This window comes from Myotis brandtii, unplaced genomic scaffold (genome assembly GCF_000412655.1).
Source record: "Myotis brandtii unplaced genomic scaffold, ASM41265v1 scaffold165, whole genome shotgun sequence".
Lineage (NCBI taxonomy): Eukaryota > Metazoa > Chordata > Mammalia > Chiroptera > Vespertilionidae > Myotis > Myotis brandtii.
This window is the reverse complement of record NW_005356042.1, coordinates 15,968,840-15,980,719: the sequence shown is the minus strand read 5'-3', so window position 1 is coordinate 15,980,719 and position 11,880 is coordinate 15,968,840. Positions and strand designations below refer to the sequence as shown.

General features: G+C 35.5%; 1 protein-coding gene across 1 annotated transcript in view; it reads right to left on the bottom strand.

Moving 5' to 3' along the window:
• Positions 1–11,430, bottom strand: part of GLG1 (golgi glycoprotein 1) — a 53,679-nt gene extending 42,249 nt beyond the window's left edge. Inside the window, exons 1-4 of the mRNA XM_014536802.1 lie at positions 11,419–11,430; positions 9,845–9,877; positions 7,335–7,421; positions 3,579–3,794 (exon numbers count right to left, since the gene is read on the bottom strand). Of these exons, the coding sequence (XP_014392288.1) occupies positions 3,579–3,794; positions 7,335–7,421; positions 9,845–9,877; positions 11,419–11,430 (348 nt within the window). The remainder of the gene's footprint in view (positions 1–3,578; positions 3,795–7,334; positions 7,422–9,844; positions 9,878–11,418) is intronic.
• Between the last annotated feature and the right edge of the window lie 450 nt (positions 11,431–11,880).

Sequence of the window (11,880 nt, the reverse complement as noted above, 5' to 3'; positions counted from 1 at the left end):
GCAGCAAGCAAGCCTCCCTGCTCGCTTCAGTGCCTGGCTGCCGGCCGCCATCTTGGCTGACAGTTAATTTGCATATACTCACTGATTAGCCAATGAAAAGGGTAGCGGTCGTACGCCAATTACCATGTTTCTCTTTTATTAGTGTAGATACCAGGTCTATGAAATCATCTGTACATAATAAAAAGACCCCTTAAGCCAGATAGGGGAATATCTACTTTAAGTAAAATTTCAATTCAACAAAAAGAGTATAGTATTTTTTCTATTTGTTTGATAGAGTTTGTTCCATAGCACACTACTTTCCAAGTAGCTGCATGAAATGTTCATGTTCTCTCCTAACACACCTGTGAAGAGGGGATAAGAGTGGTGTATCTATTGGGCAGATGAGCAAACAGAGGCTTAGAGGGTTTATCAACTCATGCGAGTTGCAGAATGTAAGGTGCCTAGTTAAGACCTTGGGGTTCTATGGAACTTCCTTTATGATTCTATGTAATGTTTACAAACCTGAGATGATCAAAAATATTTTTGAAGATTAATTCTGAACAGATAAAACTCTCAGGGACAAGAGACAAAAAGATGACAACAGGGAGAAAAATGACCACAAACCCCAGAAATCTGGAGTAAGGCTTATTTTTAATTCCTACTTTATGCGTGACAGTCAAGTCTGTCTATGACCCACTTAGGCAAGGCCTAACCATTTCCTCCTCCCAAAGGAAAAACAAACCAATGATCACACAGAGTTGGACAGAAACATATCAGGCACTTATTATATACAGTACATAAGTATTATATACAGCATCATCCTGAGACCGACAGTTTGCATGTTCGATTCCCTGTTGAGGTCCGTACGAGAGGAAACCGATCGATGTTTCTTTCTTTTTCTTTCCCGTTCTCTCTCTCTCTCCCCCTCCCTCTCCCTTCCTCTCTCCCCACCTCTCTCTCACTCTCTCTAAAATCAATAGAAACATTTCCTTGGGTGAGGATTAAAAAGAAAAAGTAGGCAAGAACTCAGCTTTCATCTCTGCTATGAATTCTCTATTTCAATGTTTCTGGTGTCTTTTGTGATCTACATCATTACCCAAAGAAGAAAAGAATGTCTGAATTATTCAAAGTAATTGGTTAAAAGCAGGGAATGCTCAACTACTGAGTAAAAAGTATAATAGTAATAATATGGCACATGTCTATATTAAGTTCCTGTATGGGATGCCACATTCCACTTTCTCTGCAGACAATGGAAATCATTTACATTTTACTTTTAGAGATCTGCACTTTCATTTTTACAATATTTATTTAGAAAATTCTAAAGATCTTAATATATAGTCTTTGTTCTAAATTTTATATATATTAACATTTGAAAACATTATCATAATTTTGAAATCATGACATTTATATGTTCATACAAAGAAGGGTACAAACAGGTTAACCATGACCCTTTTTCTGACTTTTAGAGCAGGTCAGTTCAAAGCCAGTCACAGAGGAGTTTGCAAGCTTCGATGGCAACAAATTTGAAATTGATGAGCCTGTTCTCTTCTGTGGTCAGAAACTGACTCATTAATTTTCCAGGATAATTTTCATATCTAAATAACCAGCTACATAGAAGTAAACTATAGTTAGAAAGGCAGAAAAGGGCTGAGGACATGCCTCCTTTTTTAAATTTGGCTGTAGCACCAGAGTGGATTATATAGGAAAGAACATGTTTTCAGAAGTGCAGGCATGAGTCATCTTACTGTCCCCAAAATACAAGCAAGTCTTTGATGCCAGAGTTGGGGTGCCTGGTATAAACAGAAATTCACCTAACTGGTCACTATAGCAAAAGATAAAAATGACCAAAATATGCATGTTGATGGTTCATAGAAACATCTTTTGTTATTTTAACAAAGCTAAAAACAGCCCTCACTATCATGTCTTTGGGCTCTAGCATTTTCTGCAGTCATTTCAGTCACTGCAGACTTAATTCGTACATGCCATTGAAAGTAGGTTTTATACTGACAATTCCAATTGCTAGTGGGAAGCTAACTAGTGATTCTCTTGGAGTCAACAGGGAAGAACTACTACAAAGAGAGGTGAATTGTAATGGTCCACTCTACCGCATGGACCACTAATCACAAATATAAAGAAGTGTCATTACTGATTCCTGAACAGTGTGTTTGGAACACGTAGGTGAAGATAGTAAAGAGTGAGGGTTGGAATTGGACATAATCTCCAATACCCGATGCAATGCCCTGCATTATCAGGGTGACTTAGTGCTTTTGTGCCACTTCTAGAATCTGCTGGGAAAGGAAAAAAAAATCTGCCTTCTTTATTAAACCGGCCTTTTTTTAGCTGCCTGCCAAGTTCACAGGGCTCTCAGGATAGACTCAGAGGTGCCCTGTGAAAGGGCCAGAGCCCTGTGCTGGCATGAAAGAAAGGTTACTCGGTGACAGCCAGACAAGAACCAGCACTAAAACCTTCTGGCATACAATACTATGCCCCTTCCCTCCGTGAGAGAAGCCTGCAAGGCCTAGTGCACTAAACAAATAGGGGCAAAGAGACAAATGGACTTTATTTTTCTTCACATTTCCTAAACAGCAGATTAATGAATAGTGGCAATTAATAGCTGATGACATACCCGCCCCAGACTACCTCTCCCACTGGCATCTGTTACTTTTCAGGAGTTTCTTTCATTTTTTCTGAGCAAACAAATTCAGAATAAACCTGGTCAAATCTCCATTTTGACCTTCTAGACAAGAGACCAATAAGGACAAAAATAAGTTCAGCTATAATTAAGGAAGAAAAAACCAGCTAGGTAGTTTTCTTTCCTGTCTTTACTAAAACTAGTTCTTCTGAGAAGGTAATATATCACATTTGTAGAGTACCTTTCTTATGACAAGCTAGAAATACTTTCATATATCTTAAAATCTTCTAATATTTAAATATTTAAAAATATGTAAATAAATAGATAGATAAATAAATATTGTCTTTTGTACTGGTGTGCTGAGTGACTTTTTAAAAAATGTTTTCATTGATTTTCAGAGAGAGAGGAAGGGAGAGGGACAGAGAGATAGAAACGTCGATGAGACAGAAACATCGGTTGGCTGCCCCTGCACACCCTCACTGGGGATTGAGCCAGAAATCGAGGCATGTGCCCTAACCAGGAAGCAAACTGGTGACCTCTTGGTTCATGGATTGACGCTCAACCACGGAGCTACACTGGCTGGGCCTGAGTGATTTTTTTATGGCAACAGTGAGGTATATGCAGAGAAAGTTTTGAGAATTCAAGTCCCTCCTAACCCAACTACTATTCCCACAAGACTACAAAATGCTTTGCCAGAGAATGTTACAGGGAACCAGCAAGTGTTTTAGTATTTTGAAGGTAACACTAATCTTAGCAGATATTAATTCCCCTACTTTTCCATACTTTTGGAACATTTTGTCACAAACAGATAAAATGCACTCACAGGTCAACAAGCCTTAGACCTTGGGGCTGTCTGGACTTCAACTTTAAGGCCACCTCTAGCCCTAAAGTTTTTGCATGCTAGTTATACAAAGCTTTTCATTTCTCAAGTTCCTAAAACCCCTGATGAAACCAGTATAGTACATACCTTTTCTCCAAGCCGAATGCTGCCACATTTCAGAATGTTGATGTCATTTTTGCAGTCATCCATGAAGCCACAGATTAGACGGTAATCACTGAAAATGATGGCCGTCATCTTGGTGATGTATTGGTGACATTGGTACTCAGTGATGTTGCCTCTGTGATCCACCAAGCAGGAAACCAAGTAACCTTTTCCTACTGGTTCATCAGCACATTCTTTAATCTGCTCAAAAGACAGTGGCTGTTTTACACAGTATTCTATTCTCACATCAAACAGCTTTTAAGAAAGAAAGAATGATATTTTCCTGTTGATAGTGTGTCATGCCTACTCATACTGTTTGTGCCCTCTAGGAAATACCTGATTAATGTGTTTCGTAAGAAAATACAGACATACAAATGCTAGATAGAACGCATGTCCAAATGGAGTAAAAAGAGCTTTATTGACATATTTCAGCTTTATTGACATATAATTAAAAGGAGCTTTAAATATTCTAAATGGTTCTACTGAGAAATCCCTTTATGCATGCAAAGAATGCAATAGATGTAAGGAGATTAATCTAGAGAATAAGTCTGGAAAACAGGTGTAGAACTGAAGTCAGGTTGCATGTCCCAAGCCAAGCTACACAGCAAACTATTACCATTAAGTAAACCTAATGGTCAAAGGAAGGAGGAAAGGCATAATATTACTTCTTGACATGACGTTAATGAGTTCTGAACTAACTATAAATGTGGACATGTGTTTTTGAATTTAGTAAATTCTCAACTTTACCACTATGGTCTGGACTGGAATCATGTTTAAAAGGATGTACAGTGCAGCTTGGCAAGAAGTCTGGGAAGGGGAGGCCACTGTAAACTTAATTTGGGAGGTTTAGATATATGATCTAGCAGATCAAGCACACAATGATTTCACATGGCTAGTGGCCTGCAAAGTGCATACCAAACCACAAATGCCACTGAAGCAAACTAGCCAAAAAATGCTGAAATTCAGGCATAAAAAAGCGAAATCTACTTATAGGGCTACAAGCTTGAATTATAAAGCAAAGAAGATTGTTTGGGAAAAGCCTATTATTACATTTAAAGAAATAAAAAAGCAAACAAAAATGGTAGTTTTGACAAGAGGAAGGAGATAAATGTAAATATCTATTCTGAAAAGAAATGAGAAGGGAATATTTTGGTTGTATTGGTTTTTATAAGCCTATGGAGACCATTCTCCACTATTACACCACTTACTGTAAATATGTACATAGGGCAAAACAAATACAATCTCTTTCCCAAAAGGTGCTGGGTGAAGGACATACCATACACTTATTATCCTATAGGCCACTGGGTCTCTCTATGTCTAACTCCAGAGCAAGTCAAAGACTCAGTTCAAGACAGAAAGTTGTGTTTACTTTTAAAAAAGCAAACTTTGGAATTTAAGTAAACAGTCTCACACTGGCTTCAAGAGGGAACATAGTTCTTCAACAGTCAAGATGAACGCAATTCTTTCAGTCTAACCTGGAACTCTTTTTTTATGATGCCTAAAAAGATGGCCATCAATATTATTCCCAGGAAAAGGATATTTTGTGTGTGAGCAAAACAGTGTTCAGTTTCAAAAGTAAAGGAGGAATAGCTCCTTGAAAATCTCACTGGGCTGGTGTAGTTCAGTGGTTGAGTGTCGACCTATGAACCAGGAGGTCATATGACCCAGTTGCAGGGTTGATCCCCAGTATAGGGCGTGCAGGAGGCAGCTGATCAATGATTCTCTTGCATCATTATGTTTCTATCTCCCTCTCCCTTCCTGAAAAAAACATGTATTAAAAAAACACACACAACAGGGTAGTGGCAGACACCTGGGTTTGAAAATTTAATGAAGTAGAAATATTCAGATAGGCTCTAATGCTGGGAAATCAGCAGGTTTACAAATCTGAAGAAAGAACAAGAGCACAGTTTGAATTGAACCCTAAGAAGAAATTAAACGTATATTTACTTTTAATCACTTGAGATTTTACTGAAACACAGAGATGTAATACCTATTTGTATTTCAGTTCACTGCCAATTACAATAGGATGTTTAGTATTTGAATTAGAAGTTTATACTTTTCTTCAACCATTCTACTGGATAAAAGTTTAATATGACAGAAGGAAAATTTCTAAGATTAAGAGCAAAAAACAGCATTAAATCATCAATATATTTATGGGTGGGCGTTAACTCTGAAGTGGCTGGGGCGCAGATCCACTCTGTTGCTGACATGAAGGCTTGGAGAAAGCAAGCAGTATTTGGCTCAATCATGGGGGTATATTAAAAATTTGGTTTGTAATTTGCAGGTATTCTTGGGATATTGTTTTTCTCCTTGGAAGTAGGATTCCAAAATTAAGAAAGACAGGAAGGAGATGTAGGATAAAATATTTAGTTGGCAACTATGTTTTTCCTGATATTTAATTTTCTTGACTCTGATATAATCTCCCTCAAGGAAAGGAGAAGTGTCCGTGTTACCTGAATCTTTTACAGAATCAAAGCACCCCCCAAAAGTTACAAGAGGGCCATCATTACATGCACATTATAAAAAAGTGTGTGTGTGTGTATGTGTGTGTGTGTGTGATTCCAGAGTCTAGTTTGCAGCGATCTTCCTTTAAAACCTTTGAATATATATATAAAATAAGCAAGCACAGTGCAATCATTCTGATGTATCTGCATATACTCTAAGCTAAATTTCCACATGGCAATCAAACTGGTATGTATAGCTATGTCGCTACCTAAGGGAAGGTGATAAGCAGAATATTGAAGCTAGAAGCTGAAGATCAATGTTTCAAAGATAGGTCATTCTATTCTGAAGCCTAAGAGTAAATATGAAGAAAGGTCACTGCTATAAAAGAATAAAACATATCTGATCCAAGATTAGAAGGTATGAGGAAGAAACAGGTTCTACAAAATCCCATAATGACTTAAGTGAGGAACACAAGCTGAAGGCTTAATGGTTGGAGCAGGGTCTTCCTTAAAAGCTCAGGAGAAAATGTTCCCGACTTAAGTCACCAAATAGGGTAGTTTGAGGATAGATCTACATGTTGCAAGATCTATGATAATTATCTTTGAGGTGGAAAAATAGCAACTGTGTGCTCTGTATATTTCAATATACAGAAATCTCTGGCTTTCTGGAATTTCTATTACTGATTACAAAAAATAAAATAAGAATTTCTATATCGCAATTTTCACTAATATTATTTGTTCACATTAAGCCAAGAGAATTGAAAAATTTCCCCAATTAACATCCATACAATACTACACATTTTCATTATTTTTGTCTTTAGTCTCAACATCCATTTATAACAATTGACATAATCTTTTTATACATATTTTTAAGGCTAACTCCTATTATTTGAAGCATATGCCTCTGTGGTTCCATTGATCCAACTATATAGCCAAAATACTTAGGAATATTTATAAGCCTCCTGGGGAAACCATTTTGGTATGCCTCAGACATAAGCAGACTGTGAAAGTGTGAGAGCAGAGCTGAAGACAGAAGCAGTTGTATTCTCTGGGTACCAACAGAGCCTGATTATCAGCTTGCCTGAATCAACAGCATCCTACTGTAAGTGTAGGTGAACATTAACAAAAAGAAGTCTAATTACACTGGCCTTGGCCTATCTCTCAACCAATACAGATGTGAATTCCAAGAAAAGTAAAGTAACTGAATGAGTCATTCCTCCCTTAATGACTAGTCTGATAGAGATGTAATTTTCTCTTCTATGCCATTAAACACCCACAAAATTCTTTTACAACCTACCTCTGATATGGTAGATTTGCAAACCTCTCTGGCCACAGATTCAAATTTGGGATCTGTAGTTAGGTTCAGCTTATAATTCCACAACAACTAGGTACAAGAGAAGAAACAAACTTCAGTTAGACTTGTATGAAATTTACCATCAATTTCATAAATATAAGTGATTTATGATAAATTATGACACAAATAAATGATAAAAGTTCATTGTACAGAGTCAGATAAAGCATATTCAGACTTCAGTTAATGAACAGAAAAGGGGAACAAAATGCCACTGCATTTGTAGATAAAAGGGGAAAAAGGTACAGACAAAATAAAACTACCATTCAGATATTCTTTTTTTTTTTTTTTTTACTAAACTTTTTTTTTTAAGTCAAGAAAAAAACTAAAACCAAAATCCCTGCTGTAGTTTCCAGAGAAAATATAAATAGGTAGTATAAGCTAAATTCTGCTTAAGCCCAAAAAGTCTAATCCAAAAGCTCAGATTTTGGGGTTTAGTCACAGATTTCACAATCAACAGAAGTTTCATAAATCAGTTTTATGAAGGAGAGTCACCCAGAGTCTAGTTTCCAGGTATATCTGTCTTCATTCCTTTAAAACCCTTGACACCATAAGGTTGACTTTACACTCCTCTTATTATACTTTATTCCTCAGTATTAGATTCTTTTTGATGCTATTATAAATGAAATTGTTTTCTTAATTTCATTTTCAATTATTCATTGCTGGTCAACAGAACATACAACTGATTTTTATAAATTAACCTATCCATGAAATCTTTAGTCTAATTATGCATTTTAGAAAATTTCCCATAATAAAAGCTTAAAAAACTAGTATTGAATTTAATCAAATGCTTTTTAATGTGTCTATTGAGATTTAACATTATTTTTCTTCTTCACTGTGATTATTTTTCAAATATTAAACTTAACCTCAATTATAGAGTAAAACCAATTCAGTCTTGATGTATTTCCCTTCTTATATTTTACTGGATTCAGTTTGCTACTAACTTGCTTAGCATTTTCTCATCTACAACTCATGATTGACATTGGCTTGTGCTTCTTTTCTTGATATATACTTGTTAGGAGATATTAAGGTTATGATAGCCTTGTAACAAACAGGAAAATATTTCCACGTTTTTACTGTCTGAAAGACTGGTGTTATTCTTCCTTAAATGTGTGTAAAAATTAACCAATAAATCCATCTGGTCCTGGAAGTATCATTTTTGGGAAGATTTTTATTTACAGATCCAAATTTTTTTTTTTGTATCATAATCTTTTTTTTTCTTTATTGATTTAAAATAAACATTGGGTTATTCAGATTTTCAACTTATGTTAGTTTTAGTAAGTTTGTTTTTCTAGGAATTTGTCCATTGCATCAACATTTTCAATTTCACTGGCCAAAAAAATTGTTCATAACTATCTTATCTCTTGCTTTAATGACATTAATTTATCCCTGAACTCTCTACTAGGTAGAAAGTTATTCAATTTTAAAAATTTGTTCCGTTACCAATAATGGGAGAAATTATAATGCCAACCCACATGTTTTATTAGATTGCCAGGTCTGTCATAACACTATACTACAGACTGAGTGTCTTAAACACAGAAATTTATTTTTATCACAATTCTGGAGTCTAGAAGTCTGAGAACAAGGTGTCAATAGTACTGATTTTTTTCTGAGGCCTCTCTCCTCTTGTAGAAGGCCGGCCATCTTCTCCTTAAATATTCACATTCTTCCCTCTGTGTCTGGGTCCTAATCTCCTGTTTTCTGTACACTATTTGTCCCTGTTTTCCTTTCATATACTTACTATTCTCCAGCCCTTGTGGTTCTAAGGCACATATCAGCTTCTTTTTGGGCTTCCCCTCTGCCAAATTGAGTCTACAGATGAATTTTGAGGTTTTTCCCCCCCAATCTTTTGCTTTATATATAATGCCATAACAAATAGCCTTTTATAGACACATTTTTAATCCATTCTTTTAATTATAACTAACTACACATAAATCCCTAGAAGTAGAAATGCTGAAATAAAGCATATATGCATTTTAAGATGACTGTGTTTTTTTTTTTAAGTTTTTAAAATTTATATTTCTATCCATAGGCCAGAGCAGTGTTTAACAAACTTTTTCTGAAAAGAGCCAGAAAGTAAATATTTTAGGCTTTGAGGAACCTATAGTCACTTCTGCAACTACTGGGTGACTTTATAATGACTAACTGAAACAACTTTAAAATACAGAAATCTAACTTGTAAACTTGATAAACACAGAAACAATTATTTCATATGGTAGCTGTAAAAAATTTTAAGTTCAAGTACAGAAATATTATTTGGCAGAACTTGTTGGTTTCTACAGAGGAGGGATATTTATAAATTTATCATGGCCCTTATACAGGTTTATCAGCCTTTTTTTTAAGATTAAGAGAATTAAGAAAAACATAATGCTTCCTAAAACATCAGGGAAAGCGTCCCAAATTTTCTCATCATATATATAAAGCACATATGGTGAATTATGAAAAGTCATACTTACATGATTACAATCTGAAGAAATTTCATTTTCAGGCTAAAAGGAAAAAAGGAGAGATGATGTTTTAAAAAAATCTCAAATCTCAAGTTTTCAAACACCATCAAAATAAACTCAAAACAAGAAGTTTGAATATTCAACTAAATATGTTTCTTCAAAATAAGGAGTAAAATGGGGCTTTTACTGAAAAATACAACAGAAAAGTAAGTGAGATATAATCCTTTCCCAACCAATGGTACAATCTGAAAACGGGGAAACTGAAGAAGAATGTACTAGAGATAAAGCAATAGTGACATAGGGTCCTTATGTGACATTTCATAATTCTGAAAGCTAAAGAGGATCAGGCACAATAAGGATGTCCTTTCTTTAAAGAAAATTAAATATCTAAGAAAAGAGGCTTATTTAAGAGAGCAAAGGAGGTCCATCAATGATTTAAAAATTAGTCTCCTGTCACTATTAGGGGAAGCTGGGTGATGGGTACACAGGAGCTCTGTGTACTATGTTTGTACCTTCTATAATCTTGTAACGTCTATAATCTTGCATGTTTATAATTAAAAATAGAAAGTTTAAAAAAAACAGAAATTATATATACTAGTATATTCCCATGAATACATCTGTTTTGTAAAGCCAGGTACATGTACCAGAGATAAAACACACTTCCGATTTCATGACAAAAAATCTGGACTAGGTTATGCCTAATATTGCATAGCTTTGAAATACACATCTCCTTTATCTATTTTATTTTTAACTTAAAAAAAAAATATATATATTACTTCAGAGAGGGAGAGAGAGATAGAAACATCAATGATGAGAGAGGATCATCAATTGGCCGCCTCCTGCACACCCTCCACTGGGGATCAGGCCTGCAACCCAGGCATGTGCCTTAACCGGGATCAAACTGTGACCTGCTGGTTCGTAGGTTGATGCTCAACCACTGAGCCACTCTGGCCAGGCAAGAATGCTTTTTGTTTAGGCAGTTTTCTACTTTATCCCTCCTTTAGATTTTTCAACCAATCAGCAATCCTAGTTCTTTCTCAAACAAAACGTGGAAGGCAATTAATATCACTATAAATTTTTATTCCTATTCATTTCTACTAAATAACTTTATATTAAAGGGGCATTCTTGAAAGAAATTCAGAGCATTGGGGAATTTTCAAAATAACCTAGTCAAATAACATGTGAGTTACCATGGGAAAAAAAGTGTTGTCATGTTTACAGTCCAAAGGAACCTATAATAGCAAATATATGATTGTTTTAATGACTTGCTTCCCTATATAGTGGTAGACTGAGTTATTTTCCTCAGTTGTCACTCTTGATAGGATTTGATATCTGGATCCTTTACCCTGTAACTGCACAGCCTCCTGCTGTGGACTTGGCACACACACCCTGCTCTACTGACGTTAGGCTGGGACTTGCTTTAGCTAAGGAGATATTATGAGCATAAACTTTAAATGTGCTTGGGTGGTTGACTTGTGCTCTCACATTCCTGAGAACATGTCTAGGATGCTGCTAGTACAAGGAGACACGTGGAGCAGACCTAAATCCAACCAGGAGCCCGGAGCAGAGCCATGCTAACTGACCCACATAGCCATGAGCAAGAAAAATAAACATTTGTCATTATAAGCCCTTGAAATTTTAAAGAAAAAAGTGACTAATATACCTATCAAGCAAATTCCAAAACCTTTAAATTGCAATTGGTAACAATTATGATCTAATTTAATGAATTTCTTTGTTAATTACAGAGTACTGTACTTTTGATGAAGGAATGACCTAATCCACAGAGACAAATGAACTGCAAATTTGGAGACCGGTGTTTGGCTTTCATCGCTTTTGTTGCTTTGATTTGCAATCAACAATCAACTTTTCTTATTTTTCTTTCATTCTAGATTCAGAACGAGAAGATGACAACATAGAAATACTTTAAGAACAAGGTTATGATGTTAAGCCATTGATATTCATAGAACTAAAGAGCTATGAAGAATTTCTAAGTGTAATGGCAAATAATCTTAGGAATTTAAAAGGGCTTTTACAATCAAAGGACA